A 26119-nucleotide genomic window follows, 5' to 3' on the forward strand; every position below is an offset into this window, starting at 1 on the left:
AATACTCAAACTATTTGTGCTGCAACACAAAGTGGAGGTTTTTTTAAATGCATGTGTATTTACTGAGACATTATGGAAAATTACAATCCAGCCTAAAAAGTGGCGGTTCTTTAAAGGTCGACTACGCCTCTGGTGGTGTGAATGGGATTCGTTATATCAGATGCCTCCTCCCCGTTTGCCCTTGTTTTTATGATTTAATAAAATTAAATTGACTGATTTAATCTGAGATTAAAGTGTAAATACGATATGCTTTATAGTATTTGATTAGTATATTTAGACTAATAAATAAAAATGAAAATATACTACATTTAAGTACAGGATTAAGGATGGATGTAAACTTGATGGATGATGATTAATCATTGTTAGGATTACATACTAGTTCACGACCTCCAACGGAGTGAAGGTCTCTTCTTCGTTAATCATCTGTCCGGAAACCTGGGAAGATGAAGTAAGAGATAGCGGATCTGTTACTTCATCTTCCCAGGTTTCCGGTGGGGGTCCTCTCTGTTTTCTTCCCATTGGGGCGTTCCAACTAAGTTATTTTGACTCATCTATCATCGCAATATGACCGGCTCCACTACGTTTTTTGAGTTTGTTACGACTTCTGTTTTAACCCAAGTTCTTTACGTTGTCTTTAATTTTCAAATGAACGCTCTATAGCTATAGCTTTTTGGCATACTTCAATCTTCTTCAATAATAAAATGTCCGAAAATCTTGACGTGATTTTTATTTTGTTTGTGATTTCGATAAACAAAATACATACAACACAACATAACTAATCTTTTGTCTTTAAGTATACGTGGCGATGTCAGAGAATAAAGCTAATTACACCATTATATGTAAGGTCGTTAAATATAATAAGACTTGAAATTGCTTGGTAAATATTGTTCTCTTTAAAAGGCGATTTGCGAATAATTTTGATAAATTAAATATGCTATACGCGACCTTTTTAAGGTATAAATTCTTAAATAATTTGTGGACATCACATATCCTGATATCCTGACGTTTTTGTATGCAAGTTCAATAGTTCTCTCAATATCTTTAGCGCTGATGTCCCAAACTTCAGACCATCCAGTGGCTGTGCTCCCAACTTAAGCCTTGCAGTTGTTATATACAAAAAATATATCTTATAGAAGGTTGTGTATTATTTATTTATTAAGTAAAAAAATTACCAGACTGCATGCCTAGGTATTACATTTTTAAAATTTAGGAAATTATTACAGCGAAATCTTCAATTGATTAATACTCAATGATTTCTTAAACTTGTATGTTATATGTGTATGACATGCATTGGACAATGTGAAAGACGTATTCACAATCTTATCTTTGTCCTTTCGCGTCATTAGGATCCATGGAGGTTATTTAAAAATAAGTGCCGTTGATGATTATGATCTGTATTTACGTATATTATTTCTGTAAATTCGTGGACGCTTCGCAGGTCCTTCAGAAGGAGATTGCTAGGGCAAAGTGCCGGAAATTATATTCCGGCTATGTCCTGTCAGCAAATCTATTTTCCTTGAACATTCAAAAGTCGGGCTCGATGGCATCCCCCCAATTGTACTGCGTACGTGTGGTCCTCAGTTAACTCCGGTCCTATCGCGCCTTTGGCCCGGATTGCTGACCACTACAGTACAAAAGACGATCGCTCTGATCCGACCAACTATTTCCTAATAGCTAAAACCTTGTTCTCCAAAATAATGGAAACTATTATTAATGGCCAGCTCCTGAAGTGTCTAGAAGGCCACCAGCTGATTTTTAATAGACATAACATTTATTACTGACAAAACACACAAACACATAAAATAACAATAATCAAAAAAATAAAAATAATTTAAAAAAAAGAATAATAATAGAGAGATAACATTTTTTTTAAGAAAAAGGTTTAATTGTGTAATGCGTGTGTGATGTGTTTGTAATTGGCCCTGGCTCAGGATTATGCTGAGGAGCAGAGTTGTTCCACAGCGGTGGTCATTCTGCCAGAGACCACATCAGCTAGTTTGGGCCTCAGTCGCAAAAAAACAAATAAGAATCTAATACTTAGTAGAAACAAATAATAATAGTAAAAGTTAGCAGTGTAAGCAAAGAAGAAATAAAATAAAATTAAACATAAGAATAATTGTTACGAAGTATAGTAAGTAATAGTAATAAATATTTTTGGGCGGATTAAAAACTATATTACGTGAGAACACTGGATATACCTACACTGGCCGTGCTGGTATTTCTGGTGTATACTCGAGCGGGATCAGTATCGGAACAAACTTGTGTCTAAAGTCTGATGAAACTCTGCTACGTGGAGTCTCGGCTTGCTCGAGAGGGGTTGACTTCATCTATCCACTATAAGCTTAAGAACACACAAGATTGCACGTTTTTCGTTAAAAATCAACGTATATCACCGTACTGAGCCTTTTCTAACTTTGCCATGTACCACTTCTATGTGGCTGCCCACTGAAATATTTCCGATTCGGCTTAGGCTTCTTCAAGAAAAAAAACTAAAATCTATCTAACCACATTATGGTTATTTTAAAGAACACAACGTTTTTTTCATAAAAGTGTAGTACAAACTCACATAAGTGTTTTTTTAAAGAGGGTAGTTTGTATTATTTTTTTCTATAAAAAAACATAACATAATTTTAATAAGAGCATTTTAGAGGGTCGCATTATAAATAGGGCAGTAGTTTCAAAAATAAAGTATGTTAAATTAACACAGATCGTATATTATTGGAGCTAATTAAAATGAGGGTAGTAGTCGGTATTTTTTGTAGTAGGCTTGTTATTGGCTCAAAGTGTGTGATACTGCTAATTCACTAGTACCAATTAATTCGCTAGATGTCCTCATCCCGAATGTGTCTGCAGAACTAGCAGGTGCCGCGTCAGATACAGACAGCGAAGCCTCCAGGCAGGGGATGCCGGTGGTGTCGCTCAGTGCCGATCCCTTAGCCAGGAAACGGGAGGTTCTCAGTAGAATAGAGAGTCTCTACGTCGAAGACCCGGATCGGGAGATTGGAGTGGTAAGTTTTTTTTTATTGATAAACGTAGGTAACGTATTTTTTTCTTTTCTTCTTCTTCCTGGATAATAAAGAGAAAAGAATCAAAGAATTAGTGAAAAATTCTGTTTTTTGTTTATATGTTCTTAACGTAGAACTATACATGTATCTCTGTATGTTGCTTTCTGGCAATGTGAGTGTCTATGGGCAGTGAGCCTCCTGCCCGTTTGCCTCTTGTTATATAGGAAATAAATAAATCTGTGCATTAATTATAAGTATGTATTGAAGAACATTAAAAAATAAATAAAAAAAGTTACTTTTTTAAATTAGTAGTGAAACACGTTTTAAATGCAAAAAAAACCATCTAATTATAAATCTAAGCCATTCTCTAACACACAAAGTTCACACTCCGAAAGTTTAGTTAAAAATACACTCTCGAAAGATTAATATGAAATCTCACCTGTGACCATTACAGCAGGAATAAATTGATGTTTGGAAATGGATTGTTTTTTTCAGGCTGGTGAATTAGTAGAAGAAGTAGCGGAAGAGAACAAGTCGTTACTATGGTTCTTACTAAAGCAAGTGAGGCCGGGAATGGATTTGAGCAAAGTGGTTCTACCCACATTCATCTTGGAGCCTCGGTCGTTCCTGGATAAGTTGTCTGATAATTATTATCACGCGGATTTATTAGGACAGTAAGTAGATTTTGCCTATGTGCCGGTTTTGTTAAGAGCTAGTGGATCGGATAGAATAAACATCTATATTTACACTAAAAAGCCGCAAAAGTACGCACAGAAACAGTTCTGTCACACACCAAGTTCCACACACAAAGTTCTGTCACAAATTACGTACACTTCACACAGTACTTTATCACTATTCGCACTTTTATCTCTTCGATGTCAATCTCTTGGAATCGCACTCGAAACTGAATTCGCTGGTCGCGTTTCGGTCGGCTTGTACATATGGTCATCGTCTAAGTCTAACTTTCTAAGAAGCTTAGTCAAACTTAAATCGACATTCAAGAGCTGTGAAATCATTTTCAATAATTATGTAGAAACGAAAACTAAATTTATATGAAAATTTGTAATTAGTTTAAAACCGTTAGCGGTTCTTTGATTTGTCAATGACAAAATTCATGCAGAGATGATTTCACAGCTATTGAATCTAGATTTAAGTTTGATCGACGTTTTTGTATACTAAGATGTGAAGTCTTCGGTGTTAATAAATCTGGAGTAGATATAAATATTGTCTATCAATTGGTCAATTAGGTTTCAATTTATAATATAATTTATCTAATATAAGCAGTGTTGGCCTAGTGGTTTCAACTCTGTCCCTTGGATTGAATGTTTTGGCGAACCCCGAGGGCCCATCTAGGGCGTAAGGACGTGTGGATGATCTGGCTACCATTCTGAATAGCAGAGGGCTTGACCTTAGACCCAGCCCCACAGCCTCAAGCTCGACATCCATACCGCGGGTTTTAACTGAAAATCCCAGCTGTGTAACATTCGCTACTCTAGGAAAGGACAATCTCGTGAGGAAACTGACGTGCCTTCCATTCTTAAAAATTGTCAAAGTCGTGTCTGTTATGTTTTTATATTTATATAAGTCAACGTTTCTGATGATATTCAGTAATTGTGGTCAGCCAGATACTGCCACGTCCGTCATGGTTCAGTTGACAGTTAAATATGATGATGTTCACAAGGGTGGAGAAGAGATGAAAGTGGCAATACTTTCATCATTTTTATTTTAATCAATTCCAGGGCTCAAATTCTAGAAGACCCATACCAAAGGTTCAAAGGAGTCCTTCGTTGGTACCTTTCAGGTCTCTACCGGAAGCCCAAAGGTCTAAAAAAACCATACAATCCAGTCCTTGGAGAAACCTTCCGATGTTGCTGGCGACACAAGAACGATACCTACACGTATTATATAGCTGAGCAGGTTTGTTATTAATTTACAAAATGTTACCCTCAATGCTACGACAGTTTTTGATCTTTTGACGGTAGTCATTTGAGTAATTAACAAAAAGAAAATTAAGTAGTAAAAAGATAAACAAAGATTTTCATTCATTTTACCAAAAGTTTGCTCAATACATTTTTGATCAAAAAGCTATATCATCTACATTTGAAGTGAGTACAAATATTAAAATTTAAACTTAATTTCGAAGACTGACTCATGTCGATTTTTTGACGGTTTGTCACGTCTCAGACTTGCAAGTGAACCCAATCAATTCCTTACTAACTTGCAAGTGAAACCACGTCAATTCCTTAACGACTTGCAACTGAAACCACATCAATTCCTTAACGACTTGCAAGTCGAACCACATCAATTCCTTAACGACTTGCAACTGAAACCACATCAATTCCTTAACGACTTGCAAGTGGAACCACATCAATTCCTTTACGACTAGCAAGGGAAGCCACATAAATTGACAGTTACAATAGATGCATTGTTTCTTCTTTCCAGGTTTCACATCATCCTCCAGTTTCGGCGTTTTATGTATCGAATAGAAAAGATGGTTTCGTTATAGAGGGTAGTCTGTTAGCTAGGTCTAAGTTTTATGGTACGTATTTTAGTGATTGTTCATTACATTATTTTTTATCTTGCAATAATGCGCCGAATTTATTATACAAAGCTGGAATTACATTTTAAATTCCCCTTATGTACACGACATTGAATTCTACATTTAGAGTTGCTTTCTTTCTTGTTATAGCAACGTTTATAATGGTTACCATGGTGACGAATACTGTAAACCAACCTTTTATACAAAGCACTTAAAATAAGATTTGCTAATAAATTGAAAAACTTATATTTCTTTTATAAATTTTAGGTAACTCAACGTCCGCCATTTTGGAGGGGTGCGCGCGAATACATTTACTAAATTGGGGGGAGACGTATATTACAACGGCGCCGTATGCGCATTGTAAGGGAATCGTTATTGGTACACTCAGTATGGAGCTCGGAGGAAAGGTAGGTTTACCAATTCTTAAAAGGCCGGCAACGTACTCCCGAGCCCTCGGGCATTGAGAGTGTCCATGGGCGGTATCACTTAACATCAGCTGAACCTCCTGCCCGTTTGCCCCCTGTTCTATAAAAAAATACAAAAAAAAATTGTTTTATTTTTAAATGCAACTAAATCTGAATTCTGATTTCTTTTTGTTGTATTATCCATTTAACAAAAAAATGTAATTAATAAGTTTTCTATGCAATTTTTTTTCAGGTGCACATAATATGTCAGGAAACTGGATTTCAAGCGGATGTGGAATTCAAACTTAGGGTGAGTTTGAACTGTTTTTCAAGATTCTACGACATTGTCAACTCGACACAGTCATATGTATTTCTTAATTATGGGTTATTGTAAATGACATTGGGTATTTATTTATATACACTTCGTTACCATAATATACAAAATCATACATTTAAACAACGGGTGGGCTTATCGCTGACAAGGGATTTGTTCCAGGCAACCCATTAGGGACTAATTAACAGAAAATGTGTGCGTGTACTTGTGTATACACGTTAGAAGTGAAACTTCTTTATGAGCTTAATTTTCGAAAAATAATCTACTATATGCAACTTTACAGAAATTGGTTAAATGAAGTTAAATTAGATAAAGTTCAATAAAAGGCTTCTATTATCATAGACATGAATACAAATCATACAATTATTTTATTTTACCTTATAACTACTAACATTATTACAGAATTTCAACAATTGTAATAGAATTATTACTAGCATTGTTGTCGTTATTATATATTTTTGTTATTTATGGCTTCGAATCTCTTCGAATCAACTATGATAGGGACAAGAAAAAGATAGCGCGTAACGGAAATATGTGACGCGTAACGGTTAATGTGACGCGTAACCAAAAACGTGACGATAATTTTTTTGCAACGCCGAGAAAGAAGTTTCACTTCAAATTTAAAGCAAAAATATATAAACAAAAATGTAAAAGCTAATCCAAAGGTTAATTGATTCACAATTTATATATATAAGTAACTAATTACGAGGCAGAAAAATTAAAAAGATTTTAAATAAATTCGTTATGATTTCTAAGAAATTCTTTGATTATATTACTAACAATGTATGAGTTATAATAAAAAATGGTATCGTGTACGTTTAAACGACTACTGAACGTTATAAATGTATGTATTCATATTTTTTCAGTCTTTTCTCGGTGGTGCGGACCAAACAAATGCCATATCGGGAAGGATTAAACGCGGCAAGGACACAATTGCGACTGTCGAGGGATATTGGGACGGACGGATCGATATTAAAGATAAGAAAACTGGGGTGAGTGACTTACTTTATATACCTAGGTGACACTGAAAATGTTTAGAATATGAAAAACGTCTTAATATAGAGAGTTGCCAATACTTTTATTGTTCATAGTATTGTCTTTTGTTAACATAGCTTTTACACATTAAGAAAACACTTTTTAAACGGATTGAAGATATGTATTATTATAGACTTATAATTATTTAACATAATTTTAAATTTCTCCCGACGTCTCGCGTGCTTTACAGCGTGCGTGGTCACGGTGACTGAAGACAAAAGGTGTTGAATGTCAAAAGTATCACAGCTTTGATAAACGTCAGAAACATTTAAAATTATGTAAATAATTTTAAGTTTATAATAATAATACATAGCTTAAATCCGTTTAAAAAGTGTTTTCTTAACTTTTATTGTTTTTAGGAGTAATCTCCGTTCCTCTCTACACATCGTCGCGTTCGATGGAACCGCTGAGAAAAGCATGCTTAGTCTCTTTTATGGCATTTTCGTACGCTTTAATTCATTCATTCATTGAGATTGCTACGTCCACGCTTAAACTCGTTAAACCATTGTTAATAGTGGCACGAGATGGGGCTTCATTAAGAAATGCTAATCGCAGCCTATCATAGCTTTGTTGTTGAGTAAGCCCACAACGAAAGTCATTATAAATCATTGACCGAAAATTATCTCGCGTTAGGTTCATTATTACGTGTAATAAGAGTTTTAGATATTCCGCCAATTCACAAAAACAAATGACATTAGAATCTAATATACTACATTAGATTACCAAAGAGTTCTTAAATTGAAATCCAAAAAAGATTTCATTAGCAATGTTTCTAACTTGTCAGTTTTAAACATTTTCAGTGTTACCCACGTATTAGTATATTTTCTGTTATAGTGAAGTGTTTTAATATACCTCTTACACTAAATGTTTGAAGATTTAATCGAAACAAGTTTTAAATGTGGAAAATAACTTGGACTTCATTTAGCTTAAATCAATACATCGGCTAGTTAAGTTCACAGAGTAGAGAGTAGGGCAAAGTCAAACGAGGGACAGACTTGACATAAAAGACAACTTAAGTGTATGAAGCAAATTTAAATATTACAACAAAACAGAACGTCTAGAATGAGCAGGAAGGGGGCGCGGGAAACCGTTCTTCCTCGCTTCCTCTTGTCTGAATCTTTAAAGAATCCGATCCGACAATAGATGACTGGCGCGACTGGCTTCCCATGTTGCTCGCAGCACCGTCAAGTATTGTGGCCTTCCATCCCTGATTTAGGCCGTGTGATCTTAAACATATTGAATTAATAAAAAAACAGTGCTGTCAACTTATGAAACCTTATTTAGACTTTAAAATGGCAACACGACGGCTCACTTTCCGCGCAACTTCTAATTATTAGTTAAATTAATTTATTATTTTTATTTATTACAGTATTTCCCACGTGTGGGGTCACGCCCCACAGGGGGGTAAATTGATGTGTTTAGGGGGGGGGGGATTTCTTCGTAAAACTCATAATTTAAGTTTTATTAGTGTTGTAATGAAAACACTTTTTTACCGGATTGAAGCTATGTATTATTATAAACTTAAAATTATTTTACATAATTTTAAATTTCTCCCGACGTTTTGTTTTCTTTAAACGTGTAAAAGCTATGTTAAAGAAAAGACAATACTAGTGTTGTAATATTAAAAATTATATATTTGACATTAAGAATTTAGAAAGGCTAAGGGCATGACTCCAAAGAGGTTGGGAAACATCGCAATAGATAGACGAAACATCTTTTGGATAATATTTTAATATCCCTTGCTACATCACCGTCATTAATGTAATATTAGCAAGAGGACGTGATGAGAACGAAAAGCAATGTTTAGATTGGCCACGTAGAACTGATGAATGAGAAGCGCCTAACAAGTACTTGTATACTCTATACAAGACAACCGTGGATGGTGATATCAGGTTGGGCAAGATACATAACCGGACCAAATCCAGGTGGTTCTAGAGAAAGGTCGTGTTGAAGGAGTCGTTCTACAACTGAGCGTTGTTTAAGGCAGTTTTTACCGCGCACAACCACTATGTAGAACTCAGAAGCTGCCCACTGAAGAATTTCCGAACCAATTCGACAAAGTGATCTTCACGAAAAGACCAAAAATAGAAATGTATATGAAATGCTTCTAATTTTACATTTACTGCCAGTTCTTAAATCAAGGGCGAAGAACAGAAGGGAAGAACTGGCAATAAACTCTCCGGCACTCAAACTCAAAATAACTTTATTCATATAGGTATCCAAGTACACCTATGAACGTCAGAAAAGAAGTTAAATTAATTGTAAATTTACGTTTATTACCAGTTCGCAAGTCAAGGGCGTAGAGCGGACAAGAAGCATTCGGATTGATTGATTATAAATATATAAGAAAGGCATGCAAATGTCATACTAATTATCATACTGTCATAATAGTTATTTATAACTGTTCTCAAAACTTGTGGTCTACATACTGTGCCTATAAAGACACCTTATATATATATATAACAGAATTTGTTTTCTACAGGAGGAAACTAGCCTCTTAGACGTATCAGTATTAAAGGAGCAACGTTTGCCTCGGTACTTGGTAGATGTTGACAAGCAACAGGAGTGGGAATCCCAAAGGCTGTGGATCAAAGTCTCCGAAGCCATAACGAGTGAGGATCAGGTATGTATTACCTACCATTATTTAAGAAGCTCAAAATTTTATCTCTTCCCTGTATTTATATTTAAGAAATGTCCTTATTCGTGCACAGAAACATACATATTTTAGTGTAGAAGTCGAATTAAGAACTGTAGACTCGGGGAGAAACTGGCTGTGCCGAAAATCAATCTGGAACTGTTTAGGAAAAACACCTTTTGTATGGCAATTGAGGTTTACAATAATTTACCAAAAGAATTTAAAGATTTCCGATCTTCCTCGAGTCTTTAAAAATCGACTTGGTATATTACTTTTGGAGAAATGTATTATTCAATAAATGATTATTTGCGTGAAACACTGTAGTTGATATAAATTTAATAACGTTCGATATAATCTGCACGATACAAATTTAAGAATTGACCAATACATAGACTAATAATGTAAAATGTCAAACTCCTTTAAAGATAAATTTGCGCGCCATTGTGTGACAGAATATGCGAACTAACTATTGTACCACCTTACACATTTTTGTACCATGTTCTTGCAATACATTTTATTATTATTATAACGCTAACTCCTGTATGTCAAACCCCATTTCTGACACGCGGCAGGTTGGTGTCAGATGTTTCTGAATCTTGTTAGAATGATAGCTAGCTGCTCTTTAGCGCAGAGCACTCTGTACCGACTTTAAAAGCAGGTTTTAGTGTGTTATGTGATATTGTTGTATTGTAACATGAATTTTCTAATTTATTATGCAAATGACATCAATATGTGTTCAATAGTTTTGGGTGTTATACGTAGATACAATTTTTTTCTTTAGGGATTGCAGTTTTGGTGACATGACAATAAACAATAAGTGGATACAGAAACGTTGCGGCGCGTTTCATGGGGGGGGGGGGGGGTAAATAATCTCAAAAAATTGCGTGACGCAATACTTGAACGCTCCTTTACTAAACAAGGGGCATAAAATTCCATGCAGCAGAAAAAAAGTGTAATATTGATCGTGTTTCCAGGTGCTAGCGACTGAACAGAAAACGATAATTGAAGAGGCCCAACGTGCCCGTGCACGTAACTTGGTAACGACATGGACACCGCGACTGTTCCATAGCGATACTAGAGCTGTGCCACCGGAAGGTATTAACAGTCACAATATGTATGTTATTGGAGGATACCGCCCATGGACACATTGCCAGAACATTTTCCTATTAATACTTTGTCTTCAATTTGGATATTTTCTGTCAAAGTTTAAATTTAGCTGCCATTAACGCTATATGGGAGAATTCGCAAAGATAAAACTGGTTTGAAATTGTCCTTTATATGCATTTTTTTTAATTTTTAGGAATCATCGACCAAGGATGGATATACAATCACACAAATACAAGGTAAGATTTTTATTAATCAAAACTTCTTCAGTCAGACAAAAAATGTCTGCAGTAATACATTCGTACACATACCGGCAAACTTCTTGAGCATTGAACAAGGGAGTGTTTGCGGAACGCGGGACACAAACGTCAACTGATTTACCAATCACGCGATTGACACGTCACTCTCTCATTCTGCGCAGGCAAGGTCATTTGTTCAACATGTTTGCCGGTATCTGTATTAAATGTGAATCTTAATCGAGAAATAAATAGTGATTTTTTAAAAGGTTGTTTAATTCGTTATAAAAAATCGTTTAAACAAAACAGGAAGCAAACGAAAATTTGGAATCTTGAATTTTTTATTGCTGATACGAATAAATTAATTTTTATTTTACTGTAATGGCTATTAGACGATATTAAAACCATTTTACATTACTGACTATAGACATTGTTATTTTTAACTTGGCTTATGTATGTGGAATCAGCTGCCCCAAAAATATTTCCGAACCAATTCGACTTAAAGTCCGAAAAGAACGTACCAATTCTTAAAGGCCGGCAACGCACTCGCGAGCCGGCTGTCATTGAGTGTCCATAGGCGGCGGTATCACTTAACATCATGTCAGCGGACACTACGCTGCCCCCTGTTGTACAAAAAAAGTTTTTAGATAGGCTTTAAAAAATAAACTTAAACTAATATTTTCAAGAATCCGTCAAAACATAGGAGTCGCACTAGTCCTTATGACGAACCATAAATACGGGAATAAACGTCAAGTTTTAGTGCGTTAATTGTCAATTAGACATATTATTTGCAGACGTGTTACGTCGTCGTCGATTTGACTTATCTATGACTCTCTTGTGTCACGATATATAAATATTTTACATTGTGTGGCAGAATATGGAAACTTTAGATTGTACCACCCTAACATTTTTGTACCGTATTCTTGTAAATAAATTATTATTATTATATAAACACACAATATTTTCAGTCCCTGGCAACCAGAAGAAATAATAGAGTATGAAGACGATTTCATAATAACGTCGATAAAAACTGGTGCATCCATGGGCACAAGTAACGAGGCGAGGCTTAGGGAGTTGTCGCATCGCGCTTCGGATTCCGAAAGTCATGACGACTTGGCGAGGAGATCGAAGACTTCTACGTAAGTAGCTGTTAAATAGGGGTTAAACTTTCTCTTCGTCAGTCGCTTTTCTGATGGTTGTGCTCTGGCTGCACATTTCCTCCACTTCTCCCAGTCTTCGGGAAGCCTCAGCCCCTGTGGTAAGACATATCAGAGCGTTTACTTGATCAGTCCAGCGAGGTCTAGTGCCTGAAATGGGAAATATTTTTTTTTAATTTAATGGACGTGGAGGTCCATGTTGCCATGTCCAAACAATAACGGGATCCGTTGGTAACGAAGTGTTGAAGGAGTTTTCTCGGGTTTTCTACGACGGGACAGCTGTTCAAGGAGCCCAAGCTTGGAGACAGGTCTAATACCACATTTCCAGAGCACTAGGTTTCTTATTTTTGTTCATAGTAACTATTTTTATGTTTGTTTGTATGTGTATTTAATTTGTGGGTATTATGTGAAGATTATAACAGATTCTGACAGAGCTGTGCAAATTTATGCATGACACATGATGAGGATCATGTGCAACCTTACTTTTTGTGCAAAACTTTAATTTAAAGGAGTTTAAAGACACTTCTCGTTTTTTCATTTAAGAACTGGTATTAAATCTAATAGAAGTTATTTAATAAATGAGAAAGAGAAAGACTTTTATTACATATAATAAAAAATGTTCAGTGAAGAGAAAGCGTATAATCCCTCCAGGGAATCCCTGTGTCGTGGGCAGGTAGTCTCTTCGATTGGACGTATAAATGATTATAGTACCAAGTACTTCACGTTATATTTTTGACTGATAATATTTGACTTCCAAAGACTGGACTTTAAGTCTAGTTTCTACTAGGGAATCGTCGTGAATGATTGCTGGAAGATCTCCTATCTTCTCTGTATCAAAATCCTTTCCTTATAGTCTATTGTTAGCCTAGTGGTCTGATGTGGCCGGGTACTCTTCTTAGAAATAAGCTTATAATTTATGAATGAGCTTAAAGCTTTTAACTTTGGTGGAAACAATAATTGTCTAACAAGTATTTTAAAGAAATATATTTCCTATTTTTGTTTTGATGACCAGATTATTTTAAATCTCTACTGTACAATCATTACCTGTCCACATCGTATTCCTAACTTTTGTACTAACTGATCTGATATTATTGTGATTCATTTTTACAGTCCTTCTCATCGTCGACATGTTTTAATTGAGTTTTTGCTCCAAACTTTGTCTTATTTATTTATTTAAAGTATAAATTACCGTAATATAAATAATTATACAAACAAAAAACAAAAAGTAAGTAGGTTACATAAGTTGTTACGTAGCAGGCGGCCTTATCGCTAACAAGCGATTTCTTCCAGGCAACCCTAATATGGGACAATAAAAAAAGAAACAGGGTAAAGTACAAGAAGTGCATAATTAATTAACAAAAAGAAAAAAACATGCAACTATAACTATAAAATAAAATAAAATCCAAAGAAAAAATATAAATAATAATATGTATAAACAGGCATGTAAAAGCTCTGCCAAAGGTTAATTGACTCACAATTAATATATATATATATATATAAGTCTTATGTAGTTTATGTAGTTTTAAACTTACTTTTTTCCCCTCACAGTTGTTGCCTGGAAGAGATAGCCCGAAAACGATAAGGCCACCAGTTTACCTGCGTTTTATTTAATTATTTTAAATGATTTTTAGGTACTTTGTAAATAAATACTTTTCAACACAGATTTAAAGATTATATACTCTTTTCAGCCGCACATTAAAACAAACGCTACACTCGATCGACTCGACGCTACGTGAACAATCAATTGCCATAGAAAGATTAACGAAAAGTGTTGAAATGCTGAACGAAGGCCAGAGGGCAGCTTCTTTTCACCCACAAAATGTTGCCAGGATACCCACAGCCTCGCATTCTTGGGACCTTTTCGGTGGATTTGTGCTCGCTATGGTGTTACAGGCCCTTTTAAATTGGATCTTCCACCAAAGAGAGCAGAGGGACTAGTGCAAATCCTTTTGTAGATGAGTTTTGTTGACTAATGCCGTCCCGCTCGCGCTGGTTAGAATGAGCGAGACGGCGATAGTTTGAGATTTTTGGCATGTGTGAAAATCCGTCGTTGACGATTGTTTAATTTATCAATGATCAAAACGTCAGCTGTCAGCTGAAAGGAAAGGAAAGTCGTCTATACATACTTGCCTTTAGCTTTTGTGAATTGTATATTATTAATTTAGATATTCAGAGCTTATCGATAAAATAATTTTTATCAATAATTATAATTATTGTATAGCTCGAATTGCGTTTTTTTTTAAATTGTAAAGTCAAAAATATACCCCATACGATTTTACTCACTTCGGTATATAAATTAATTTAATATAGTACTAAAACAATAAATCCTTTAAATACAATTATTTTGCATGTATATTTTTGACTTCTACAATATACGCCAAATATATTGATAATAATATATATGAAAAAAATTGTGTGCGGAGTATCTAATAATCGAATGGTATTTTCGGAGCTTTATATATCGTAACTTTATCCCATGATTGTTTAGCTGTCATACATACTCTGCATACAAAGCACTGACAGGTCTGTCAACGTCCAGTTAGGCGCCGAAATTACTGTCAGTAATGCCGCGCGGGATCTCGCAAGTTTAACGGAAACTTTTTCGTGGATTCCCGCTTGTTATGTAAATCATAGTTTTAGATTCCTTAAAATAATGGTTAAATCGCTTGATTTTTTTAAATGCAGCATACCAACGGTTCATTGGGCCGTGAAGTTTTTTAAACGCTACTGTTTATGGTTACCACAGACATTTGATAATAGACAAATTTTTCAGGTCATGTCTTAAACGTCATGCCTGTTAACTGTGGCAGATTCTATTACACTGACTTTGACATTCAGAGTCGAAACTTGGCGCCAAGTATGAAGCTACTCACGAAGATCAAAATCGTATTGGTCCGCGTTAATTATTAAATAAATTTAAATAACAAATTGTTATGGGTTTTCGAATCGATTTGAAAGTCGCTTAGATGTGAACGATACTTAACATCGGAAAACATTTGGAGCACCAACTAAACGGAATGTTTTGAATATAATGCGTGGTACAAAATTTGTCAAAATTGACAGGACACTTGATGAATCTAACGTCAAAACGTTTAAACCTTCACGGCTCAATGTATAGAATTGAATTTAGACACTTTTATACTTCGTATTGATAAGCGGTAAATTATTCCTAACAAATTCTTTTATCACATTCCTTGCACGCTTTGGAACATTTAACGTCCAATTGGATTGCATTAAGGGTTTTGTGGTTTTAAAATATTCCATTCAGAACATTTTTCGGTTTCTGTTCGTATTTTTGATCGTTGGGAGTTTTGCAGAAACAAGTAATCCCAGAAAATTGATAAACCTGACACTGAGGCTCGTACGTAAGCTTGCCGTATGCGAACGCTACCAAAATGCGACTATATATTATTTAAATTAATAAATTTATATTGTTTTTTAGTATATTTTATTTGTATAAAGACGACAGATTGTTCGTTATGCAGTGACGAAAGTTATTATGGGTTTTTATAAAAATCGATTTTAATGAAGCCTTTGCTTGGGTAATAGACATTTTTGGGACAGCTAATTCTAAACCTTATGATAAATCAATACAATAAGAGAGCTGGGGCGCTCACTGTTGCTTTAATATGAAAATGTCTTCTGTAATACTGTTGTTAATAACAAAATATAAGTACTTACGTTTTGGTGTGTTGTGTAGAAAAATGTACAATGCCGTACGATCCGAGGTTTTTGTACGTAGTTTTATGCCGTAGCTGATGACCCAACCTTTGCACATAACTCGACCTGTTCCAAAACCTCACTTAAATCTTTCAACAGATGAAAAACCATTTTCTATTTGATAAATGGTTAATGGAAATGGCCGGCATTGCACCCACTAAACTACCCTTCTATAATAATAATAATTCTTGAGGGTATATCTGAAGATTTAAGTCATTGGTATTTTAAGAGTTCCCGCCGTATACTTTGTATATTTTTAATTGTTAAAATTGTATATGCGTGTTGTCATTAGCTTTGAGAAATAAATATGGGTTTGATAAGATCTTGTGAGACGGTGAAACAGAAAATTTCGTAGGTCCATAATGCATCTTATTAAATTTTCGATATCACAAAACCCTTTTCAAATTTATTACGCCATTGTCCAACTTTATATAAAGCATTTAGATAAGATAATTTAGATTGTTGATATTTTTGTTGTTTTATTCATTGAATATATATTTTTTTCCAATTGAGAATTTGTTTTATTTCATCCACCCAGCTCCTTATAAATGAATTTCAGTATGGAGTGTTTGTGAGATTTTTCATAAGATCTGAGCAGTGTTGGCTTAGTGGCTTCAGTGTGCGACTCTCATCCCTGAGGTCGTAGGTTCCAACCCCGGCTGTGCCCCAATGGACTTTATTTCTATGCGTGCATCCAACATTAGCTCGAACGGTAAAGGAAAACATCGTGAGGAAACCGACTTGCGTTAGACCCAAAAAAGTCGACGGCGTGCGTCAGGCACAGGCTGATCACCTACTTACGAAATAGATACAGAAATCTGAGGTCATGACCTAAAAAGGTTGTAGCGCCATTGATTGATTTATTTTATTTTTTCATAAGATAAGGAAACATGATTGTAGATAATGGTACAATTGTCAAAGACTCTAAAGTTAGTTATTCTTTTTGGGAAAACGCATACTTTTCTTTAATAAAATCCCAGAGGCTCTTTTGTCTCTACCTTTAAATATATTTAAGAAATGTATTAAAGAAAAGCTGTGTAAAAAGGCTTACTACAAAGTTAACGTCTAGTTGATAAAATGGCCTGGGACTAATGCTAGACAGGCTACTTCTAATTAATTTGTGATACGTGTAATTAAAATAAGTGTTGTTTGTTTTTTTACGCCGATAGTTTTTTACGCCGGCTTTTTCTTTCGGCCTACATACTACTACTTCAGACAATACTTACTATATAGTATATACTATGTGTCACTATCTCCCGGTCTATAGCGCACAAGAGCTCAACCATATTAAATGATTTTCAAAATTTGAATTAAATCTGTTAAGGTTTAGACACAGTCAAAGTCACACAGACACACACAAAAACATCAAAGTGTATTCAGTACAAATACAATGGTTAGTTCCGATTGATAATTTTTACAAGCGACGTTGCCGTTTTGCAATATCGTATTGAGCGAAAAAGTAGGGAAATATCTTTCCATTACTGGCCCTGTCCTTACCTATTGAACCCTCAGTCGAATTGTCACAGTGACCGAAACTGGTTATTTAATTTTTTCGCGATCAGGTATCTTATGCGCGTGTTTGAATTGTAAGTCAAACTTCTATTTAAAAACCCAATATGAATTAATAAGTGTTGTGATAATAGTGGTAGTAGCTTAAGAACCTATAGAAACACCAATTAACTATAGGTACAAATAAATTAATATTTCCTAACAACAAATACAACTTTCTTAGACACTAAAAGTTAACCGTTAACGTGAGGTTCCGTAAAAAAAGCAATAACCTTGGAAACAGCAGTAAGTTTCTTACCTTAACAACCACAATTTGGTTTTTTATCTAAAGACTATAACGTGTTATTTAACGAGTAGGTACTCGTATGACTTAATATATCCATACACAAAATTATCGTTGTACATGCAACATAAAGTAAGAAATTTGAACAATGCCCAAATTTTTTTGATGTGACCGACAGCTCTAGTTCATAGCTTGTCGCGTGCCTCGCAAAGTCATATGATACTACGTATGGTTTTTACATTAAGTTTAATAACGTAAGTTAACCCAATGTAATTAAACGTAAATCTATTAAATGTATTACAAATATACATTTATCATGGGCTACACGGCACACATTAGATATAGCTGTGATTCATTTTAATATTCACACGACACTTCAGAACATCTAAAAGTAAACAATCGTATCCTAATTATTTGTTATGATTTCGACACTAGTGAACTTGGCGATACTATTTACGCGTATCTTTTATTTATGTTTACCGAACTAGCAAGCCAATGTGCGGCGTTGCCGTTCTTCACCGATGTCTGGTATGAATGAATTTGCAAGGATGTTAAATTTATTGACTTAATTTATTAACTCAATTTGTTTGTATGGAATAATTGATTTCTTAATTATTAACATTTTCCTTGTACTTTTACTTTAATATGCATATCGGCACTGATACCCTTCAAATAGAAAAATAAATGTGATTCGATTTGTAACACGTTTTATAAAGCTTGAACAATAACAGAACAACAGTTATTACTGTTCAAAGAGCCGCCAAAATAATTCGTCGATTTCTTAAAGTGAAATTTAAGAAAACTACAAATTCCGCTGATGCGAGTGTCAGCATCCTTGAACACTCACTAGTAGCGGTAAAAACCTTAATGGGATATAAGGTTGTCTATCTAAAACCATCAAGGTCTAGTAAGGTCAAACGACAATGGGTTGACGGAAATGGATGGAAAACTCGAGAAAGAAGCTAAGTATTGGAAATTTTAATTTCAATAAGGAATCCTATAGGCCCCGGGATACTTCCCCTGTGGACCGTGAATCCAGAAACTTCTCAATTCTTTAAAATCATTTTCATCCCAATAGTGCTTTTTTGGTAGGAACTGCGGCAAGCGTCTCCGTCTATCTAAATTCATTTCGTAAATCCTAGACGGTCCCTGCATATATCGATATGGATCTTTCCGTACAATTTTCTTGGGCTTAAACCTTTTCGCTTGAAATGAATGTTTATATTTCTTTATTCTTACATCGGAATCGGAACTTTCAGAATCCGAATCTGTGTTAGTACGCAATATCTTTTTTAAAACGAAATTATTGGCTCGTCTGCCGTCTTTTTTACCTTCCCGTAGACTAAAAAAATCTATATAATCATCAGCAAAGCCATTATTATCTAAATTCAATTTAGCTACTAAAGATCTTGATAAATCATCCAATTTGGCTGTTTCAACTGTGTCCTGTTTAGAATCTTGTTGATGCCATGATCTTGCATTCTTCTGGCCTTCTAAATTGTGAATACACCGCAGCTTTTTCGCCTTTGTCTTCTCTTTGAGGATACATTCATGTATCGCATTTGTAAGTCCGTCTTGGTGTTTTTCAGCAATATTAATTATTTTATCTAACAATTCTTTCGTTACTATTCCTGAATCTTTGTTTTGGGTTCCAGGTGAGTCTTTTAATTCGTTGTATATCAGTAGAGTGTAACTCTCTATAAATCGCACTGCAAGAAATTAAAAATGTTATAGAATTGTTTTAAAATATTTATACATTATATGTATCTATACTAAAGGGAGATATTTATTTGTTATAAAACAGAAATACTACTATAAAAAACCACATCACCAATACAATCCTAACTTATCATTAAAAAAGGCCAGCCGCGTGATGCTAGTTACAAATAAAATTAATGATTATAAATTAAGCTATACCAACTAGAGAAAAAAATATAAACGATTTTTAAATTTGTTTAATTTTTGAATTACTTTATCCAATTTTTATTCCACGTAATTATCAGTCCTTATTTAAAAATAAACAATACCTGGCACGAAACAAAATAAACCAAAGAAAATATTAAAAATCATGTTAAAACGTTTACATTGTCGACATATAAACTATCAACTGAAAACTCCAAGCATTACATAAACAATAATTTGTTTCGTTTGTTTGTATTTTGTTGTGAGGCAAAACATTTATTCATTATTATTTTATAAGAGAGCTTTTTAAACCATTTTGTAAAGCTTTATTAATGATATTGATGCGCAGATGAGCACTGTTGGTCAGTGGCTTCAGAGTGCGACTCTCATCCCCGAGGTCCTAGGTAACCCCAGTAAACCAATGGATTTTCTATGTGCGCATTTAACATTCTCTCGAACGGTGAAGGAAAACATTGTGAGGAAACCGGCTTGCCTTAGACTCAAAACGTCAACGGCCTGTGTCAGGCATAGGAGGCTGATCACAGCTACTTGCCCATTACATTAAATAAATGATCATGAAACAGATACAGAAATCTGAGGCTTAGACCTAAAAAGTCTGTAGCGCCATTGATTTATTTTATGAATTAGATATTGCGATATATAGGTATTATTAGCAATGTGCTAAACTTTTTACTGTGTCCACAAATTATGGAAACTAAGTCATATACTATGCCAATTTAGGGGATAGTCCAGATTCACAAAAATCGGTCTGTGATTATTACGTGTTTCTGGATGAAGCATGTAAAATATTGGTAATGTTGACATGATGGATGTTGTTGATGTTATCTGCGAAACGCATTTGAATTAATACGTCAAACGTAATTCACAGTCTAAAAATTCTAATTCACAGTCAGTCAGTCAGTGGGACTTAAATATATTTATTAGACAAGAAAACCCGTACGTAATTTTAATGTTTTAAAGATTTGTTCAAAATAATGAGATTTATGCTTCATTGACATGTAATTGTTATAATACTAATTTGATTTTCTTATGAACAAGAAATGACGCTATTTACATTACGATATTCAAGGGTAAATGTATTCAATTTCATCATAAAGCATTGTTGCATAAATTCTACAATTACTATTAGATTTATTGTTGGCCTAGTGGCTTTAGCGACTCATACCTGAGGTCGTAGGTTCGATCCCCAGCTGTACACTAATGGACACTTCTTTATATGGGCGCATTTAACATTCGCTCGAACGGTGAAGGAAACCGGCTTGCGTTAGATCCCATATTCGACGAGGTGTATCCGGCACAGGAGGCTGATCATCTACAACCTTAATAGATTGACAAATAATCAAGAAAAAAATCCAGATATCTGAGGCCCAAACCCGAAAAGGTTGTAGCGCCACTTATTTTCTTGTTTTTCCTAATAGATTAATTTATTGCCGGTAGATTTATTACCAAAAGAGATACTTAACTTAACATCGCTGTTAATACCTTCGTATTACTTAAACTGTTTAAATTTAACAATAGGTTAGATATAGATATAGATTAAGCTTTCTAAATTTACCACAAGCAGTGTTGGCCTACTAGCTTCAGAGCGCGTCTCTCATCCCTGAGGTTGCAGGAAACTTGGCTGTGCACCAACGCACTTTCTATGTGCGAATTTTACGAAAGGAAAACATGACCCAACTACCTATATGCCTATTTGAAAAAAATATTAACGAAATAGATACATAAATTTCTGGTACAGGCCTAAGAGGTAGTTTTGTTTTTATCCTACCAAAATATATTCTAGAGATAAGGAAACTGCAGTGCGTGGAATAGGAACATTGCTGGCGGATAATCATTCTAAAACATGCTAATCGTCCAGATGGAGTCATACTTTTTATTAACTTCAATTGTCATAAATTGTAGATGGAATATTTTGTAAATTTAGTACTATGTGTGATGTGGTAAACTTTAATAAATAACTGGTTAAATACCAGCACGAGTTCTAACATTACCAGTCTCCATTGCTAGCCGTCGCCCCTTAATGGCAATTAATTGTAAGGCCGATATTGTAGCTTAACTGTTAAGATAGTGTATAAGTAAATCAATGACAGGACAGCAACCATGACGGCTTGGATTCAGATTGTCAGTAGAATGTGTAGATCATGATTTTCACTGGTGACTTACGAAAGAGTCACAGACAAGCATGGCTTTCGGACGTCCAAAACGTAGCACGGAAGTATTCCTATCTATCGACTTTGACTTAATATCAAGAAATGATTGTTTAGTCAAACTGTCACTGTCATAAATGTATTGAATTTTGACATACGAGAGTCATAGTTCTCCTTTCTATATCTCAGCTAAAATCTCTAATGATTCGTTACTAAATTATTTTGTGATAATTTAGATTTAGTCTGTGGCATTATGAAAATTACGATTGAGTTTGTGAGTTGCTGCCGAAAATCGTTTTGCCTACAATTTATCCTGTTTTATGGGTTGAATAAAATGACATTTGTTTTAGGAAAGTTTATTACAAAAGCAGATAAAAAATTATTTTTACAATAATAGATCTACAGTACAAGATGATTCTAAAACTTCGTCCTAACTTTTAAAACCCGTAAAGTCATTTAACCAAAAGTTTGTCTGTGATCTTGGACATTTTAATGATACGCTAAATGTTTACAGATTTTAATTGTCTTGATGTAGAACTCTAAACTACATCTAAGCAATAGAGATTTACTATGAGAATTTACGTCCTATTTATTCATTTCGTAACTGTGTCATTTATTTTATTTATTGTATACGTAATATGAAATAAAATAAAATAATTAACAGTTTGGTGGAAACTGGACTGACACAGGACGTCGTTTTTCTATCCACCAGGAAGTCAAACTCATTTAAATAATAAAATTATATGCTAAAGCCGAAACATACACATCACGACAATATTGTCCATTAAAACATCTTTGTTTGACCAATTGAAACATCGACGCTCCATAAATAGCTGACGCAAGCAACACCTGTCTTCGATGAGAATTCTTATTTGAATAAGAATTTAATGATGTCTGATTATTACAATAGTTTGATTTATGTAATAACTTTTTAATTTAAAATTGTATTACTTAGATGTAGTTTTTGTTGCATATAATACGAAATGCTTAAAAATCATTTTGATATGAACAATAATGGACGATTCAGACAACTTACGGACACATTTTTGACCACCGGTAAGTTATAAGAATCCGGTATTAACTAAGTGAACACTACGATTTTGTACAGTCGAATACAATGTTTAAATGGTCGGATTTCGTCTACAAAAATTTATCTAAAAGTTACGTTATAGTCCTATTCTAAAAAAATATAGTTTGTAACAGAGTATAACAAAAACCCAGTTACGAATTTTACCTGTAACAAATCATGCAAATTGCTTGCGTTGAAACTTTGTCACATTAATGCTTAACTTATAATAATATAATATTTAACTGAAAATAAACATAAAATATTTTACCGGAAGTAGTTTTAAGTGTTTTTTATTATAATTTCAGTATTATAATTATCAAATTCAGATCTAATTGTCATGTTTTGATGATATTACGTTAAATGTAAAAAAATGAAAATTATATCTGAACAATGCAATGAGAAAAATCAGAGAAAAAAGAATATGGTTCCTAATCGCGCTCCGGAAAACTAAATAGATTGCAGTCTTATAGAAGTGTATACTGTAAGAGTTACACCATCACAGATCGGCAACACAAACACAAAAATGACTGTACCCTATCCTCGTTCGCCTATTTTTTTAAATCGTATAAGATACCAGGTTTTTGTTATACACTGTTAAGAAGTTTTGTTTCTAAGTTTGGTACTCGCAAAACACCTAGAAGACACAGGCGTGAATATACCAAACTTATTGATTCCTATATCCCTACGAAACGTAGTAATATACATCTCGTAATTATACACGAATCAGTGTCAATAGCTTAATCTATACACATAAACATGGTCTATTTTGGCCAAGTTTTACATAAACAACATTGCTCAGTTTATATATTCAACTAACGGAGTTGTTTACGTGTTGTACTTTTTAATTTGGAATTTTTATATGCATTTGTCGGGGTTTATATCTATAGATCAGCAAGATAAATAGCCGTCACATACAACGTGATTTATGGCATATATTATGCTTTAATTTAATAAAAGCCATGGGTGACGTAAAACGTTTAGTTAATCGTTAGTTGAATATAGGAAACCGGCGGTAGCTACATAAACATTTATTGTGTGCGTGAATAACTTAGTGATTTATCATTGCAAAGGAACTAATTTTAAGCATAAAATTACTAAATACACAGACATACAGCTCATAAGTCAAGGTTAGTTTAGCATCATATCAATTTAAAAATTCATTGTACTAATTAAAGTGATAAAATTACAGACAGAAAACAAAATGCGATCGTACGCGTGTTTTGGACTAGAAAATACTGTTGACCAACCAAACGAACGCAATCCACTATAGTTTCGTCCTGCTCACGCGCCAATACTTTAATCATATCTTTACGGCACTTTTTCCCAACCGATTTTGTACCCTAACCTTTAGCTTTTCTAAGAGTATTATATCGCATCTACACTTTTTTAATATTTTAATAGTTCACTTAAGAATCTTGATGATAAGTTTTATGAAGAACTCCCTATAAAACTGTTAACGTAACAAAAGTACATTACAAGATTTTTCTAAATTAATTTATCATTTTAATTTAGTGAGATTCTTGCGCTTGATGCTTGCTGCACAGAGCTTAGGTTTGCTTCAGGTTTCTCCACGTTGTGTTATATCCGGCCGATTACGATTGTAACAATCAAATTGACCCCCTGTGGGGCGTGAGACCCACGTCGCGAAACACTGCTTTACGGCATCAGTTATGATAACTGTATGGATATGAAATCGAGTTCGAATGACATTAGCATCCAATTTTAAAATCAAAATAGAACTTATTGACAGCATAAACTAAACAAATAGTAAATTAATTGTAACAAATAAAAATCAACTTTATTATACACGATAAAAAGGATATTTAAGTAAAGAAGAGGCACTAGCCCCCCCCCACTCCTTTGGCGTGGGCTTTCTTTTGAAATCTTTCATTTGAAATGTTAATTGTACTGGCACCTGGTAGTGGCCAGAGCTGGTGTTTTTCTGCCATGCAATGTTGCCATCGACACTGCCACAGGGACCAAACTTTTTAAAATTTGTTTTAATTTTCTATTTATCAATTTGTAATTATTAATATTTCTATGTATTGATAACAGTATAAATACTGTATATTTAAAATTAAATACCTTATTAACTCGATAAAATTGTAATACGAGAAATAGATAAGATGTAGAAATCACCGCTTTGGGTCCTACCACTTCGTTACAAGTACAAACGTTGTTAAGTGTCATTGTTGGCGCATCGTTTATTACGTTCATATTTATATATTTATTGTGTACATAACTTTAGAGAGAATTCTCTTAAACCTCGTGAAGATTGTTTTTTCCCAATCGCATAATCATTAAAAAAATAGTATTACATCAATGTAATGATGAACCTGGAATCAATTTTTGAATCGGAATCGAAGTTACAGTGTGAGCGTACTGATTTGGAGTCAGTTAGTAACGTAAATAAATCATATGTAAGAGGATATCTAAGTTTTTTGCATTGCCTGGAAGTATCTTAGTAGATCGCTATCAGCCTTTGCGACCCACGCAGAGTTTAGGGCGATCGTGTCTAATGCCGCGCTTGCGCCGTGCTGATCACCAAACAGATCTTTGAACTGAAAAATATATGCTATTCAATACCTATGTCTGAGCACTGTTAAGCGTGGGCTATTGGAGGGCCTATCCAGGAGGTGCCTATTTAGCCGCCGCTTAAATGAACCCATATTATATTAGGGAAGATGGAAGGAGGCCAGGAATTCCACTCCTTTGCTGTTATATATGTCGCAGTAATGTAGTTAAATCAGAGAATTAATTGAATCTCTAGACAGTTAATTAATAATCGATATTCAATCAAGTCGCTAAAGTTCCGTCAGATTAGTGAGTGAACGAAACGTTTAACGAGTTTCTTAAACGTGCCTAGGCAACAAGAATAACCTAACCTAACCATTTACAATAAAGCAAAACACGAAATTTCCAAACTCTCAGTTCGTCACGATCACACCGAAGTAACAATACCAAATGAAATAATCATGGCGGAGTCTAGTTTTACCATCTTTTTTTACATTATTAATCA

The 26119-nt window shown here is 34.4% G+C and overlaps 3 protein-coding genes across 8 annotated transcripts in view; 1 reads left to right on the plus strand and 2 right to left on the minus strand.

The window, feature by feature from the left end:
- LOC123715657 (oxysterol-binding protein-related protein 8) overlaps positions 1-16681 on the plus strand; it is a 39023-nt gene extending 22342 nt beyond the window's left edge. For 4 of the 5 annotated variants that reach the window (XM_045670869.1, XM_045670872.1, XM_045670868.1 and 1 more), the window contains 12 exons: positions 2854-3008; positions 3501-3679; positions 4745-4922; positions 5448-5544; positions 5812-5951; positions 6202-6258; positions 7149-7274; positions 9800-9940; positions 10927-11047; positions 11253-11295; positions 12261-12431; positions 14138-16681. In XM_045670869.1, coding sequence (XP_045526825.1) covers positions 2854-3008; positions 3501-3679; positions 4745-4922; positions 5448-5544; positions 5812-5951; positions 6202-6258; positions 7149-7274; positions 9800-9940; positions 10927-11047; positions 11253-11295; positions 12261-12431; positions 14138-14387 — 1658 coding nt within the window. In that variant the 3' untranslated portion in view covers positions 14388-16681. Of the gene's footprint in view, positions 1-2826; positions 3009-3500; positions 3680-4744; positions 4923-5447; positions 5545-5811; positions 5952-6201; positions 6259-7148; positions 7275-9799; positions 9941-10926; positions 11048-11252; positions 11296-12260; positions 12432-14137 lie in introns of all 5 variants that reach the window. The other variant, XM_045670870.1, reaches the window with a different exon arrangement.
- Positions 16682-18919: 2238 nt separating this feature from the next.
- Positions 18920-20097, minus strand: LOC123715287. The gene is made up of 2 exons (XM_045670244.1): positions 19989-20097; positions 18920-19670 (listed from the first exon to the last, which is right to left on the minus strand). Exons 1-2 carry the CDS (start codon positions 20029-20031, stop codon positions 18946-18948), a joined length of 768 nt encoding a protein of 255 aa, XP_045526200.1. The 5' UTR covers positions 20032-20097; the 3' UTR covers positions 18920-18945.
- A 2280-nt stretch (positions 20098-22377) lies between these two features.
- Positions 22378-26119, minus strand: part of LOC123715286 — a 40943-nt gene continuing 37201 nt past the window's right edge. For both annotated transcript variants that reach the window (XM_045670243.1, XM_045670241.1), the window contains exon 28: positions 22378-25661. In XM_045670243.1, the coding sequence (XP_045526199.1) occupies positions 25533-25661 (129 nt within the window). In that variant the 3' untranslated portion in view covers positions 22378-25532. The remainder of the gene's footprint in view (positions 25662-26119) is intronic.

The sequence above is a fragment of the Pieris brassicae genome, chromosome 10 (genome assembly GCF_905147105.1).
Source record: "Pieris brassicae chromosome 10, ilPieBrab1.1, whole genome shotgun sequence".
In the NCBI taxonomy this organism is placed as follows: Eukaryota; Metazoa; Arthropoda; class Insecta; order Lepidoptera; family Pieridae; genus Pieris; species Pieris brassicae.

Excerpts from the sequence above, each read along its gene's own strand:
- LOC123715287 (XM_045670244.1), bottom strand. The coding sequence starts at position 20,031 with ATGATTTTTAATATTTTCTTTGGTTTATTTTGTTTCGTGCCAG. Across the intron at positions 19,671-19,988 it reads TTTATTTTGTTTCGTGCCAG|TGCGATTTATAGAGAGTTAC; the intron begins GTATTGTTTATT and ends AATTTCTTGCAG.